General features: G+C 45.5%; 2 protein-coding genes across 3 annotated transcripts in view; one reads left to right on the top strand and one right to left on the bottom strand.

The window, feature by feature from the left end:
• Nucleotides 1–4,002, bottom strand: part of CFAP96 (cilia and flagella associated protein 96) — a 37,967-nt gene extending 33,965 nt beyond the window's left edge. For both annotated transcript variants that reach the window (XM_073612180.1, XM_073612176.1), the window contains exons 1-2: nt 3,853–4,002; nt 703–836 (exon numbers count right to left, since the gene is read on the bottom strand). In XM_073612180.1, coding sequence (XP_073468281.1) covers nt 703–799 — 97 coding nt within the window. In that variant the 5' untranslated portion in view covers nt 800–836; nt 3,853–4,002. The remainder of the gene's footprint in view (nt 1–702; nt 837–3,852) is intronic.
• Nucleotides 4,003–4,286: 284 nt separating this feature from the next.
• The window catches only part of UFSP2 (UFM1 specific peptidase 2), a 35,636-nt gene continuing 24,023 nt past the window's right edge, over nt 4,287–15,899 (top strand). Inside the window, exons 1-2 of the mRNA XM_073607402.1 lie at nt 4,287–4,403; nt 8,227–8,305. Of these exons, the coding sequence (XP_073463503.1) occupies nt 4,401–4,403; nt 8,227–8,305 (82 nt within the window). The 5' untranslated portion in view covers nt 4,287–4,400. The remainder of the gene's footprint in view (nt 4,404–8,226; nt 8,306–15,899) is intronic.

Below are 15,899 nucleotides of genomic sequence, written 5' to 3'. Positions count from 1 at the left end.
CCTCCACTTCTCGAGTGCCCCCCGTCGGAGAAGCGCTCTACCTCCGGGCACTGGTGCGGGCGCGCTCCTGTGTTCTGCTGCTGCGTCCATTGACACAGACAGCAGGAGCCCGGCTCCCACGTCATTGGATTTGATTGACAGCAGCGGGAGCCAACTGCTGCGCTGCGATCAATCTATCCAATCAGGAACCGAGGCACAAGCTGGAGCGGGTGTGCTCGTCCCTGGCGCAGGAACAATCGGGCTCAGGTAAGTAAAAGGGGGCTCTGGTGCATAACAAGAGGTTTTTCACCTCAATGCATTGAGGTGCAAAAACGCAAGGGTTTACAACCCCTTTAAGGCTAGAAACCCTCTCAGCCTTTTATTGCTGTAGGTTTCCCTGTTGTAAACTTTCTATTACTTCCTGAGTGGTATAACTGTGGCCTTGTCACCTTGACAGGAAGTGAGGGGATATCTCTCTAACATAATCCCAGATAGCAGTAAAACCCTGACAGGGGTTCTAATCTCCACTCAAACCAAAAAAAAGAAATGTTTTAGGTTGACATATACAGTATAGTGTGAGAGAAAGAGATAGAATGTACACGATTTGCCTCATTTTAATTGTACACATTTGGTATTTCTTCTCTTCTTCAAGCACACATCATTATAAAATACTTTCCTACTTATCTCTGATTTGATGAAGAATCCTTGCTGAAAAATACTTACTAGAGCCAGGAGTGACATATGTGTCCCCAATACTGATATAGCCCATCTCGCGGAATAGACCGATCCGATCCATATCGGATTTTCCATCTAAAGGCATTGTTGCGCAATGCAGATATGGCACTCTATGCTGTGACCTAAAGCATAAAAATACTTTTAGATAAGCTGGAAGAAAACAATAAATTATATGCTGTCACAGCAAATCAGTGAAAACGCCATGTGAGTACAAATAGGAATTATTTATTAGGCACATACTAGAGGACTATGCATTATTAACACTAACTAACCAGCGTAGGTGTCAATGCTTAACAAGTACAGCATGTGAGTAAAGGCTGTAGCAGTGACATGCTCCCTGTGTTGTCACATTTAGGCCTGATTCACACCTATGCAGTTTGCATACTCCAGGTGCATTTTGCGTTTTTCAATACATGTTTTTGATCCATTGAAGTTTGTGGAACCAAAAACCAGAAGAAAAACCCTGGCCCTTTCCATAAAATGCACAGATGTGAACTACATCCATAGGAAACCATGTTAAATGGACTGTAGTGTGTTTCTGCAAAACTGAAAACGCACTAAAAAATGCATAGGTGTGAACCAGGCCTTACTATGGCACACATGTCAGGAATCTGTGCCTTATATTAAAATACATTTTACCGCCTGCTGGTTTGGGAAGGGGGTGCTTGCACATCATGGCAGACTTAAGTACCTGCTAATCTGCTCTCTGGGCTGGTCCACACGCACTGTGGCCTCTGCTACCATCCTATACCACTTCACAGTAGCAGATACTTCTGTTTCAATCCACCACTGCACCATTTAACTGGCAGAAGTGAGGAAAATACTCGGTACTTCCAGGTATAGAGGAACATGTGACTCACTCTTCTTCCGCTCACGTGACAGCATGAATGGTGATTGGTTTATCAGTTTCACATACAAGGCATTCTTTGATTGGATGGGGCAGAGATCATGATGTCATCCAACCTATCTCTCTGCCTCATCCAGTCAGAAAATGCCTTATATTCACTGAAAAAGAATACAACACATTCTTTGAATGGCGGAGGATTGCAGAGATATGAATGATAGATGTAATCCCACTGAACCAATCAGCCCCCAGGAATAAGGAAAGGGAGCCCTGTGTGAACTCGGAGTTGGGACTCCCCCCCCCCCCACTACCGGGTGAAAGCGTTAAGCCAATGACCAAACGTCCCTAGCAACCCTTCGGACGTGAGATGTGAAGGATTAAATGTAAATAAGTAAAAAGAAAAAAAAATGATTATTCCTGGAGTTTAGCCTCTGTGAATGACTTAAATATAAATGCTGTAAATACCTCATTTAAAAGCTGACATTGCGATCACATGACCAGCCAGCTCTCTCCTCCTCCCCTCCAGTGACATCAGCAGAGGAATCTCATCCCCGCCCGCTGCATCTCTCAGAGGAGGAAAGGAGGAAGTTGCCTAGTCATGTGATCGCAATCTTGGCAGTGAAATGAGGTATTTGCAGCATTTATTTTTATAAATCACATACAGAGGAGGACAATACAATAGGAGGCAGTGCTAATGGTGTATACAGGTTAGAGTGGCTTAACAACCACTTTAACCTCTTCACTCTGGTGCCTCCCGGCCCGTGGGGCATGATGGGGTTAAGACTATGTGACCGCTGTGATTGGCTGTCGCGCGATCCGAAAACTCCCCAACGCTCTTTTGGCTAGGCCTGGTAACCGTGGCAGGAGCGTTCAGGGCGCATGCTCTCGGCACAGCTGTATTGACGCAAATATGTGGCCTCTCAGTGCCAAAGACCAGGTGCCCGAGAGGTTAAGGGTCAGATCACACTGTTGCAATGCGAGAACCTGTTCGAATCCAGTACAGGTTCCTACATCGCATGTCACCCTTCGGCGATTCACACTGCCCTACGCAAACGGCTGTGGGTGTCAATAGAAAGTTAATGACACCCCCAACTCGGTTCGCATATCGCAGTGTGAACTGTCAACTCGGACAGGAATCGAATTTCATGGGTGTAAACTAAGGATGAGCTCAGGAGTGTTCACAACTCCACGTACCCGATCCCGCTAGGAAGCCGACACTCCGCAGCGCTAATCACAGGCAGTGAGACATTTCCTGATCTGTGCAGCTGCAGACCGGGAAATGTCTCACTGCCTGTGATTAGCGCTGCGGAGTGCCGGCTTCCTGGCGGGATCGGGTACGTGGAGTTGTGAACACTCCTGAGCTCATCCTTAGTTTACACCCATGAGATCCGATTCTGGTGAGGTCCAAAAAAGGGGTCCTGCACGATTTTGGTCTGAATGCGATACGAATTCAGCCATACTAACTGTATGGCAAAATTTTCATCGCACAGATATCGCATGTGATCTGCATAGCAGTGCGGTGCGAATGTCTGACATTGCAGCAGCGTGAACCGGCCCTAAAGTGGTTGTAAACCCTCACATATACCCAGTGAAGTGATTGGCCCCAGGTGATAGAGATGAAACAAATCTTCCTACATAAGTTGTACCTGTATATCTGCAGCCCTCTCTTCTCTACATATGTTCAAAGTGTTGAATTTTAAAGCTTGTCTGAAAGTTGAGAAAAAAAGGGGGCAGAGAGCTGAAGTTACACTCTGCAGAACTCAGTGAGGACAACTCTAAAAGCTGATTGGATGGAAGGGACACCCCTCCTTTCCCTTTACAAAGGAACAGAGCCGAGGCTGTCAATCACAGGCTGTGCCCTCGCGTGTCACCTTTTTTACTCTTGGTGTCAGGAAAACTTTTCAGAAATGATTGATGCAGATAGCAGAGGAATGAAGCAGCAGACAGGAATAGCACTTAGTGCTCTGGATTGAGACAAGAACACACTACGGAGGGATAGGCTTTGTTCAGAATTCATGTGTGAGGTTTACAAGCACTGCGATGCCCTAGCTCGCCTGTCAGTGACTTGTGTATGACTTGGACTATTCCTTTTCTTGTGTTTTCGTACCACATCCAGCCAGTGATCAGAGAAGGAGCTGTGTAGTGATGGATGTCAGGGAAGCTCTGTTGACTGTTTTTATTAATGTGGAATGACATTCTGACACTGCTGAGGATGGAGGTAAATGTGATGAGCCCAGAATAGGGTGACCCCCCAATACAACCTCCTTGTCCCCCCCCCCATAGACTCACTCTACCTGCTGCCTCTGGCTCCCTCTTCAGGTGTTCTCTCTGTGACGCTAGCTGTTAGCTGTGGTTACCATGGCTACAGACCGGATCATTTCTTTGTGAGAGCTTCTCGCAGCCAATCAGAATGTCAAAGTCAATTGAGCATTTTCTTATAGAAGCAAGACTCAGAGTCATCTTAGTACGACTTATCCGAACTCCCATTAATGATCTCTAGAACACCTTCAGCGACCCCGGAGATATAATGTCAAACGGGTATTTATAGCCCCCTCTTCGTCAAACTTGGTAGCGCCCAGCCGTGATTGGCTTTCTCGGAAACAGTGCATGCCGGGACTTGTAGTTTTCCAATATCATGTGTGCTGAGGCTGTCTGAAAGGTGGGGAGGTGCCAGGGAAAGTTGAACCAATCAGACCATAGATAGTCACCTCTGGGCCCTGCAGGTGACACGTGCTGTGTGCGGAGCGTATGTGATTGGAGGGAGAAGGAGGAAGTGGTGTGTGATTGGCTGTGCGACAAGGAAGGACTGCAGCTGGTTGTATAGCGGAGAGCAGTGGCAGACATGGTGAGTAGATAGCGGAGAGCAAATATAAACATGGTGAGTTTATTATTCGCCATGAAGAGGAAAATCTGGAGTATTCCTCATTCTGCAGATGTAAATTGCTTGGGTGTCCCACTTATCCACCGGCTTCATAGCTTTCAGTTATAAACGCAGAAGAAACAACTCTCATTGGTGTCAGTGGGAGGAAGAATGAGATTTACAAATCACCTCCTGTGCTGAAAAAAAATCCCTATCGCCTACATACATACATGTATAGTATATCACAAAAGTGAGTACACCCCTCACATTTCTGTAAATATTTTATTATATCTTTTCATGTGACAACACTGAAGAAATGACACTTTGCTACAATGTAAAGTAGTGAGTGTACAGCTTATATAACAGTGTAAATTTGCTGTCCCCTCAAAATAACTCAACACACAGCCATTAATGTCTAAACCGCTGGCAACAAAAATGAGTACACCCCTAAGACCCATTTCACACTGGGGCGTTTTTCAGGCGCTTTTGCGTTAAAAAAAGCGCCTGAAAGAAGCCTCATCTGCAATCTCAATGTGAAAGCCCGAGTGCTTTCACACTGAGGTGCTGCGCTGGCGGGGTGTCAAAATAGTCCTGCAAGCAGCTTCTGTGCAGCGCTTATGTGTTTTTGCCACCTGGCTGGGTGCGCCGATGGCCCGAGCCCTTTCACACTGCCAGCGCCCAAAAAATGCCCCAGTGTGAAAGGGGCCTTAAGCTGCGTTTTTCTGGCACTGGGAGTGTGAAAGGGCTCGGGCTTTCACATTGGGATTGCAGATGAGGCTTCTTTTAGGCACTTTACAGGCGCTTTTTTTAGCGCCTGAAAAACGCCCCAGTGTGAAAGGGGTCTTAATGAAAATGTCCAAATTGGGCCCAATTAGCCATTTTACCTCCCCGGTGTCATGTGACTCGTTAGTGTTACAAGGTCTCAGGTGTTAATGGGAAGCAGGTGTGTTAAATTTGGTGTCATTGCTCTCACTCTCTCATACTGGTCATGGAAGTTCAACATGACACCTCATGGCAAAGAACTCTCTGAGGATCTGAAAAAGAATTGTTGCTCTACATAAAGATAAAGACCATACAGCGGTTTAACAGGACAGGTTCCACTCAGAACAGGCCTCGCCGTGGTCGACCAAAGAAGCTGAGTGCACGTGCTCAGTGTCATATCCAGAGGTTGTCTTTGGGAAATAGATGAATGAGTTCTGCCAGCATTGCTGCAGAGGTTGAAGGGGTGGGGGGTCAGCCTGTCAGTGCTCAGACCATACGCCCCACACTGCATCCATTTGGTCTGCATGGCTGTCATCCCAGAAGGAAGCCTCTTCTAAAGATGATGCACAAGAAAGCCCGCAATCAGTTTGCTGAAGATAAGCAGACCAAGGACATGAATTATGGGAACCATGTCCTGTGGTCTTATGAGACCAAGATAAATATTTGGTTCAGATGGTGTCAAGCGTGTGTGGCGGCAACCAGGTGAGGAGTACAAAGACAAGTGTGTCTTGCCTACAGTCAAGCATGGTGGTGGGAGTGTCATAGTCTGAGTGCTACCGTCACTGGGGAGCTACAGTTCATTGAGGAAACCATGAATGCCAACATGTACTGTGACATACTGAAGCAGAATATGATCCCCTCCCTCTGGAGACTGGGCCGCAGGACAGTATTCCAACATGATAATGAGCCCAAACACACCTCCAAGATGACCACTGCCTTGCTTAAGAAGCTGAGGGTAAAGGCGATGGACTGGCCAAGTATGTCCCCAGACCTAAACCCTATTGAGCATCTGTGGGGCATCCTCAAACTCAAGGTGGAGGAGCGCAAGTTCTCTAACATCCACCAGCTCCATGATGTCATCATGGAGGAGTGGAAGAGGACTCCAGTGGTAACCTGCGAAGCTCTGGTGAACTCCATGCCCAAGAGGGTTAAGGCAGTGCTGGAAAATAACGGTGGCCACACAAAATATTGACACTTTGGGCCCAATTTGGACATTTTCACTGCACAGAAGCTGCTTGCAGGACTATTTTGACGCCCCGCCAGCGCAGCGCCCCAGTGTGAAAGCACTCGGGCTTTCACATTGAGATTGCAGATGAGGCTTCTTTCAGGTGCTTTTTTTTAACGCAAAAGTGCCTGAAAAACGCCCCAGTGTGAAATGGGTCTTAGGGGTGTACTCACTTTTGTTGCCTGCGGTTTAGACATTAATGGCTGTGTGTTGAGTTATTTTGAGGGGACAACAAATTTACACTGTTATACAAGCTGTACACTCTCACTACTTTACATTGTAGCAAAGTGTCATTTCTTCAGTGTTGTCACATGAAAAGATATAAAAATATTTTCAAAAATGTGAGGGGTGTACTCACTTTTGTGAGACACTGTAAATACTGTATAACATACCAGCACTGGAAATGCCATTCACACATTAATTCAACATGGATCCTTTTCAGTGCAGCGCTCCCTGTAAAGCGTTATTAAACTCCCATTGGGCACTTGTACCTACAGGCAACCTTAAAAATAAGGATTACCTGTAGATAGAAGGAATGGAATGTGCACAGTTTAGCAGATATTCAGTGTCTCTGCAGCCAGTGACATCACCGACACATGCACTCTGAAGGAACAGCATACGCGTGCCGTTCTTTCAGAGCTGTGGAAGTGATGTCATCACAGCTCGGCCGTTCAAACATCCTTTGCCCATGTTTCCTGAAGGAAGACCATCTGAATGGGAAAAAAGTCATCAGCACACCAAGGATTCCTCAGAAGGGTCCAAAGCTTTATGAACATGGTCACACGGTACACACCCGGCAACGTTTCGGAGCCAGGCAGGGCCCCTTCATCAGGCAAGTGCTTGTACTCTACCGTGTGACCGTGTAAATAAAGCTTTGGTGTGCTGAAGACATTTCTCCAATCAGATTGTCTGTGGTTTCCAGCCGGTGGTCATTACAGCACCCAGCATTATTACAGCCATTCCCATGAATGTGTGCGTAGGGAATATTGCGACTGAAGGAAGACCAGGCGAAGATGGAAGCCCTGTCAGAGGTGAATAGATGGTGCAAGACAGATAGGATCATCACCTTGTCAGGTTCTGAAGGGTGGCCGTCTGCATACAGCCCCTGACTCCCTGTTGCATAAATGTGAATGGGATGGGTAAAAGATGGCATCAGCTCCTCTTCTCCACCTGTAGAAAACTCCTCGGACGCATTTTGCCCCTTTCGGAGCTTAGTTGTAGAGGCCTCCACCCCTAGGGTATGGGTCACATCACAGACAGGAGGAGTGATATTTTTTTTTTTTCTATGTTTTGACAGATTAGGCGATTAATCACACATAGTAACTTCCACTTGGGAAGTTTTTAGGTATAGGAAAATCTTTTGAACTCAACATCTTCTGTACTAAAATTGCATGTAATGACATACAGTCAAAAATCGCTTGTGTAGTCTTACTATTTTCATTCTTATTAAAGTGTTTGTAACCCTAAAAAAAAAAAAAAAAAAAAAAAAAAAAGTATGTGTTTTGTACCTTATTTCAGAGTGCCTCTTGGTGCTCACGTGACTGCCCGCTGCTCTCCTCCCGGCTGACGTATGCAGGAGTTCTCAGCCCCTCCTGCTGTAGTTGTCAGATCTGGAGAGGAGAGCAGTCACATGAGCGCCAGGTGGCGCTCTGAGATATGGTACAAATCGACATCATTTTTATAAAGCACATACACTGGGGCACAAAACGTTATCTAACACTGGGTTATGAACATGACAAAGTGGCTTTACAACCACTTTAAGTAAAGCTCATTTTTTGTATGTATTTAAGTAATCAAGAACTTTCTTTTGTAATTGTACAGGTTGTTTCTGAAGCTCCAGAAATAATTTTTAGAACACGAGGTGGTCTCAGTGTGTCATTTGACTTGCCAGCAGCTGATGGTATGTTTAACCTGTTGTCTTAACGCAGAAGTCCAAATAAAAATCCCAATTTCAGTGTTTACATTTTGTGCTCCACATCCTCTATTTCTAGTTTAATAATTTTCCCCGACCTGGAAATTGCTGTAATGGTAATCATTTACCTGAAGGATTACTATAGAAAAAAACATTAGATGTTCTTGCTTCCTTATCCAAACCTGTGGCTGGACGGTGAAGAAGCAGCAGTATATTAATTGGGTCATCCTGCTGTCTCTTCAACTGTACGCTCATAGATGGAAAAGAATGTGGGTCAGGAAACCTGTTTAGATAACCCAGACTGAGAGTCCCCTTCTCCTCCCATAGATGTTTCTTTTTCTGAGATGAGCATACAGGTTAGAGCGGAACTTAGCCCTCCTATCCTTTTCGGCCAAGGAAGCTGCCATCTTGGCTTCTGTTTGATCTGCAACTGCCATGGTGCTGCACATGTGATAAGTTGTGCTTGAGGCCGGGTTAACACTGCTCCGACATGGAAGTGGGACGACTTCCGAATCCAACTTTGCCCAACGCCTTTATGTCCGACTTCCATGCGACTTCAATAAATGGGATCCGACTTTGATCCGACCATACCAGGCTTTGAGTCTGGTATGAATCTTGAGGGAGAAACCCCATGCCAAACCAGACCATTTGGAGCTGGGGGGGTCTTTGCGCCCCCCCCCACCCCAAATCACCTTGTCCCCACGTTGATGCAGACAAGGGCCTCTTCCTGACAACCCTGGGCAGTGGTTATTGGGGTCTGCGGGCAGGGGGCTTATCAGAATCTGGAAGCCCCCTTTAACAAGGGGGCCCCCAGATCCTGCCCCCCCCCATGTGAATGAGTAGGGGTACATTGTACCCCTACTCATTCGCTCAAAAAAGTGTCCAAAATAAATAAAAACCATACACAGGTTTTTTACAAAGTCCTTTATTAAAAATAAAGACTCCACCCCCCCCCCCCTGTCGTAGCTCCAACGTGTATTCTTTCTCCAGTGATGTCTTCTCCCTCCGGTTCTTCTCACGCCGGTGATGTCTTCTTCCTCTGCTTCTTTTCCCTCTGCTGTCTTCTTCCTCGGGTTCTTCTTCCTCTGGTTCTTCTCCTGGCGCTAGCTTACGCTGTTGTGTTAGCTCCAGTGTGTGCCATTTGTTATATAGCCATAGGGCGTCGCCATCCGATGATGTCATAAGACCTCGCCCCCTTGTGACGTCACCACCGGGGCATGATGGGTCGGCAAGACCAAAAGGGGGAAGAAGACAGCAGAGGGAGAAGAACCAGAGGGAGAAGAACCGGAGGAAGAAGACCTCACCAGAGAAAGAAGACCTCCTTGTGACGTCACCACCGGGGCATGATGGGTCGGCAAGACCAAAAGGGGCAACAAGACAGCAGAGGGAGAAGAATCAGAGGGAGGGAGAAGAACCGGAGGAAGAAGACCTCACCAGAGAAAGAAGACATGTTGAAGCTACGACAGGGGACATTCTTCATTTTTAATAAAGGACTTTGTCAAAAACCTGTGTACTGTTTTTATTTTTGACACTTTTTTTGGGTGAATGAGTGGGGGTACCGCCTACTCATTCACATAGGGGGGGCGGGATCTGGGGGCCCCCAGGATTGTCGAGAAGATGCCCTTGTCCCCATCAACATGCGTGCTCGGATAAGGGTCTGGTATGGATTTTTTTTATTTTGGCGTGGGGTTCCCCTTCAAGATCCTTGAAGCACAAATCGCATGCCGCAAGTCGGATCAGTTAAGATGATGTGACTTGCATTCAAATCAATGAGCTGAAATCGTACCAAAGTCGAACCAAAGTAGTGTAGGAACCTTTTTCAAAGCCTGACCGACACAAGTTGGACAAGTTAAGACAGCTCTCATAGGGAACCATTGATTTATACACGTCATGCAACATGTGCTTCCAAAGTCGGAGCGCATGTCGCACCAGTGTGAAACAGACCTTAAAGTGGAACTAAACCCATCGATTTAACAGTTTCAAAAAACAATATAAAAGAATAGTGTGTATATATGTGTGTGTGTGTGTGTGTATGTATATATATATATATATATATATATATATATATATATATATATATATATATATATATAGTAAATGTAAATACACACTACAAACAGCGCTATTGTTGAGCAAGAGATAAACATCATGTGGCCAACTTCACACGAAAGTCTTTATAGAGAGTAGTGCAGAGTCTGGAAAGTGATTAGGAAAATGTTCATAGGTGATAATACAGATGGAACTCAGTGTGCACCTTCCACCGGTCAGTTGAACTTCACCCTGTGTTACCACACTCCCCCCAGGGGGTTAAACTCACCAGAGCTGCAAAATAAATGAGCCTTCAAGAGAAGAAATCTCTTAATCACATCGCTAACAGCACCACTCCGGGGGGTTCTCGAGGGGTCACAACTCCAAATAGATGAGCGCAAACGTCACTTCCGGCGTCGTGTAAGCCACGCCCTGACGCGTTTCGTCATATCCTGACTTCAACAGAGGACATCGTCGTGTAAGCCACGCTCTGACGCGTTTCGTCATATCCTGACTTCAACAGAGAAAGCTTACACGACGCCGGAAGTGACGTTTGCGCTCCACCGCAGTTTGGATTCATAACCATGAAGTGTTCCGCTCCTTGGGGCTTTGAACCGGCTGATCTCTGGAACGGAGATGTGCATTACTTCCATTGCTTGAATGACTGTTTTATCTTGTACGTATATTGATTGAGGGGGATCTTGTGAGATGTAAGGGGTTTCTTTGAATAAATGGAATTACGCTATGTGCGCTTTTTCTTTTTTCATCTATTTATTTGGAGCTGTGACCCCTCGAGAACCCCCCGGAGTGGTGCTGTTAGCGATGTGATTAAGAGATTTCTTCTCTTGAAGGCTCATTTATTTTGCAGCTCTGGTGAGTTTAACCCCCTGGGGGGGAGTGTGGTAACACAGGGTGAAGTTCAACTGACCGGTGGAAGGTGCACACTGAGTTCCATCTGTATTATCACCTATGAACATTTTCCTAATCACTTTCCAGACTCTGCACTACTCTCTATAAAGACTTTCGTGTGAAGTTGGCCACATGATTTTTATCTCTTGCTCAACAATAGCGCTGTTTGTAGTGTGTATTTACATTTAATATATATATATATATATATATATATATATATATATATATATATATATATATATATATATATACTATTCTTTTATATTGTGATTACTTTTAAACGGCTGCTGTTTGTTTTAGATTTTTACTTTTTTGGTCACTTTGTGTATAAATCGAGTGATATGCCTTTTATCTATCATCTAGCTCTGCTCTCATTTTCTCTGACGCCAACCTGTCCTTCTTGCGCTGAGTGGTGTGCTGCAGGCCCGAGCAAACGCCTTTGTATTAGTTTAAAAAAACAGTTACATTCCTGGCACATTGGTTGTGCTCTCAAGAAAACTGTCAAACCATCCAATGGCTGGTGTCATAACTGAGCACATGTGCAGCATCATGGCAGTTGAAGATTAAACAGAGGCTAAGATGGCAGCTTCCTTGGCTGAAAATGAGAGGGTTTACTTCCACTTTAACAAAGTGCTCTGCTTGTCTTCAGGGTTGTTGGATTGTGCGTGGACTAAAGTCTATGTGTAGGCTTTGTGTGCATGTTTGTTAGTGGGGTGGGGGGCAACTTTCCTTGGGAGAAATAATATCAGTCATACAGAAATTTTCAGAATCGTTAATTGACTTCCCATTAGATCTTTCAATAGCGGTATTTGGTTAACCGGTTTCCGATCAGCCGCCGCAGTTTTTGTCACCAGTGATCACCGTATTAGTGTCATGGGAGATGCTGGTAAGTTAGTTATTTTTTTTATAGCGTCAGGGCAACCGCCGTATATTGCCTAATAAAAAGTTTAACCCCTTGATCACCCGGCGAGTGATATCCGGTTTTAGCATCAGTTAGGGTCTGCATCGCCCCAGGCAGCGTCAGATTGGTGCTAGTAGCGCTAACGCACGCACCATACACCTCCCTAAGTAGTATAGTGTCTGAACGGATCGATATCTTTGATCTGATCAGAACTACATTAGCATCTCCAATAGTTTAGGGTTCCCAAAAATGCAGTGTTAGCGGGATCAGCCCAGATACCTGCTAGCACTTGCGTTTAGCCCCTCCGCCTAGCCCACCCAAGTGCAGTATCAATCGATAAATGTCACTTACAAAACACTAAACACATAGCTGCAGCATTCGCAGAGTCAGGCCTGATCCCTGCGATTGCTAACAGGTTTTTTGGTAGCGTTTGAAGCAGGCGCTCCTTTTTTTTTTTTTTTTTTCCTGTGAGTCTCACTAGTTGTACCAGTAAATTTAGAGGCCAAAATGTCCAATCGAAGGTACACTAGTGAAGAGGCCTACACGTTTCTGAGCCTGACGGATGAGCGTGAAGAGGAACTCGCCCATCTGTCAGATTCAGGCTCAGAATACGAACCTGAAGACATCAGCGACACCCTGACAGATAACTCTGACGACGGAGTAGTGGTCCCTGCCAAGGTCAGGCATACCTGACCCCGTTCTGCTGTTGAGGTGCAAGAACCGCAGGGCTTTCGTATGGAGCAGAGAGCCAGTACTAGTGTCGCTCATCCTTCTGGTGAACTGACAAGGACCAGCAGCCTAGTACATCCTGGTCGAACATCCAGCACTGCAGTAACACTTGGTGACGTGGAGAGTCCCATAAGTGCAGTTCAAGCTAGTGAGGTGGCAAGCACAAGTAGTGTCCCACAGCCACCAAGAAGACAAACACAGGCCCATTGAGCCCATAGTGCCCTTCCTGCTGCATTTGCCAATCCGAATTGGGAGCCCACCACTTCTGCAGTACCCATACTTCCCCCATTCACTGGCCAACCCGGAATTAAGGTGGTAACAGTTGATTTTACGTCACTTGATTTTTATTTGCTGTTTATCACGGAAGATCTCTATAGATCTATTGTGGACCAAAGCAATTTGTATGGTGGTCAATTCATCGCCGCTAATCCCAAGTTGACCCTTGCCAGAGATTGGAGACCTATTACTGTCTCCACTGACCCAATTCACCATATGCCCTTGTTCTCTGCCTCCATGACCAGGACATGATACAAGCAGATCTTGCGGTTCATGCATTTCAATGACAGTGAACTCTGTCATCCTCGGGGTGACCCTGAATACGATCGGCTCTACAAAATTCGGCCCCTCGTAAACCACTTCAACCAGCAGTTTGCAGCCTTGTTTACTCCCGATCAAGTTGTCTGCATTGCTGAGTCCATAATTAGGTTTTCTGGCCGCTTGTCATTCAAACAGTATCTTCCCAGCAAGCGTGCCAGATTTGGTGTCAAGATGTATAAGCTCTGTGACAGGGCAACAGGCTATACATATAGTTTTATGATTTACGAGGGAAGAGATAGTTACGTGGAGCCAGAGAACTGCCCAGATTACATAGGGAGCGCTGGTAAGATTGTGTGGGAATTGGTGTCACCCTTATTCGGAAAGGGGTACCACTTGTACGCGGATAATTATTACACAAGCGTGCCACTTTTCAGTCACTTGTTTGAACATGGAATTGGCGCTGTGGCATCGTGCGATCTAATCGCCGGGGCTTACCCCAGCAACTTGTAGATTCCCATCTTAGGCTGGGGGAGAGAATCTGCTTGAGATGTAATAATTTGCTTGCTCTGAAGTGGAGGGATAATAAGATAATTCGTTCTGTCCTCCCTTCACGCAGACACGACGGTCCAAATTCAAACGGCGACTAGTGTTGTGGAGAAACCCATCTGTGCCCACGAATACAACCTTTAACATGGGAGGGGTGGACCTCATCGACCAGTTGTTGGTGCTGTACCTAATTGCTCGTAAGGCCAGGCGCTGGTGTAAAAAAAGTGGCTGTATATTTATTACAATTGGCTCTGCTGAATGCTTATGTGCTATACAAAGCTTCAGGACGAACTGGATCCTTCCTTAAATTCCAGGAAGAAATCATCACAGCCCTTCTGTTTCCAGATGGTGCTACGGCCCACCTTTCCAATCCAAATGAAGTGAGCCAGCTGCATGAGAGGCATTTTCTGTATGTCCTCCCTGGTACCCCTACCCAAAGAAATCCCCAAAGAAGATAGATGTCATGTCTGCAGAAAACATGGATATAGCCGTGACACCCGCTTTTATTGTCCCTCCTGTCCTGACCAACCTGGTCTTTGCATTGGTGAATGTTTCGAACGCCACCACACACTAGTGGAGTATTAGCATAGGGTACAGCATTGCACAGTCCTAGGGCACACTTACACAGGATCTCGAAAGATGAGATGGCCATCACATTTTGAGAGACCCTAATCTGGAACGTTTACAGTTTATGTAAAAGTGCAAAAAAAAAAAACACAAAAAAAATTAAAAAAAAACAAAAATAGTTGTGGTTTTTTTTTCTTCTCTCTAGTGTTCTCTGTCTTATGTTCGTTCTCTATTGTCCGCTCTATTGTTCTATATCTATTGCTCTCTCTCTCTATTGTTACTGTATTTTTGAACAGTAATGTTTTATACTGTATTTACTATGTTTTATTGTATTTGCTTTGCAGGTATGGTATGTCTTACTGTAATGGTACTTTGTTTTATTGTTAACCATCATTAGCTTAGCAGGTACACCATTCAGCTGCAGCACAGGTTTATTTATTCTGACAGCAACAGCGTTTGCTCCCATGATACATAAAGCCATGACTCCTGTGCTGTAGGAGGTGATTTCACCACCACAATTAAAAAAAAAAGAGCATATATGCAGAAGCATGGGGAAGGGGTGGAGGAGCGATTTGCTCCTAATATTAGGGGCGGATTGCCCCCATGCTTCGGCATATATTTTTTAGGCACAGATTGCAGTAAAAAATCAAGTTTTATTTAGTAAATGTTTTATTGTTACCATTGTTTGCTTTTCAGGTACGCCATTCAGCTGCAGCACTGATTTATTTATCTTGACAGCAACAGCGTTTGCTCTCATGATACGAAAATCAGCGACTCCAGCACTGTAGGAGGTGATTTCACCACCACAGTTTGAAAAAAAAATGGTGTATGTATCCCCATCATTAGAAGTGGGTGGATGAAGGGCGGTATTCTAATGGTGGGCATACCCACCGATCAATCATTTTTCTAAAAAAAGACTATTACAATATATGTCCAACAAGGACCAGCAACGTACTGGTATGTTGCAGGACTTTGAGTGGTTATACCAGAATGATGCCTGCAGGTTTAGGCGTCATCTTGGTATAATACTTTTCAGCCAGCGGTCGGCTTTCATGTAAAAGCAATTCTAGTGGCTAATTAGCCTCTAGACTGCTTTTACAAGCATTGGGAGGGAACGTGTCCCCCCCCCCCCCCCACCATCTTCCATAGTTTTTTATGGCCCTCCTGTCCCAACAGGGAACCCGAAAATGCAGCCGGTGGTTCCGCCAGCTGACCATAGAGCTGATCAGAGACCAGAACGGCTCCAATCATCTCTATGGTCTAAGAAACCGGAAGCTACAAGCATTTCATGACTTCGGTTTTGCCAGTTATAAACAGCGCCATTGGGAAAGCATTTTATCACATCGATATTGGTGTGGTCAGATG

The sequence above is a fragment of the Aquarana catesbeiana genome, linkage group LG01 (genome assembly GCF_042186555.1).
Source record: "Aquarana catesbeiana isolate 2022-GZ linkage group LG01, ASM4218655v1, whole genome shotgun sequence".
In the NCBI taxonomy this organism is placed as follows: Eukaryota; Metazoa; Chordata; class Amphibia; order Anura; family Ranidae; genus Aquarana; species Aquarana catesbeiana.
Note: the sequence above shows the minus strand (reverse complement) of the source record. Positions and strands in the feature narration are given on the sequence as shown.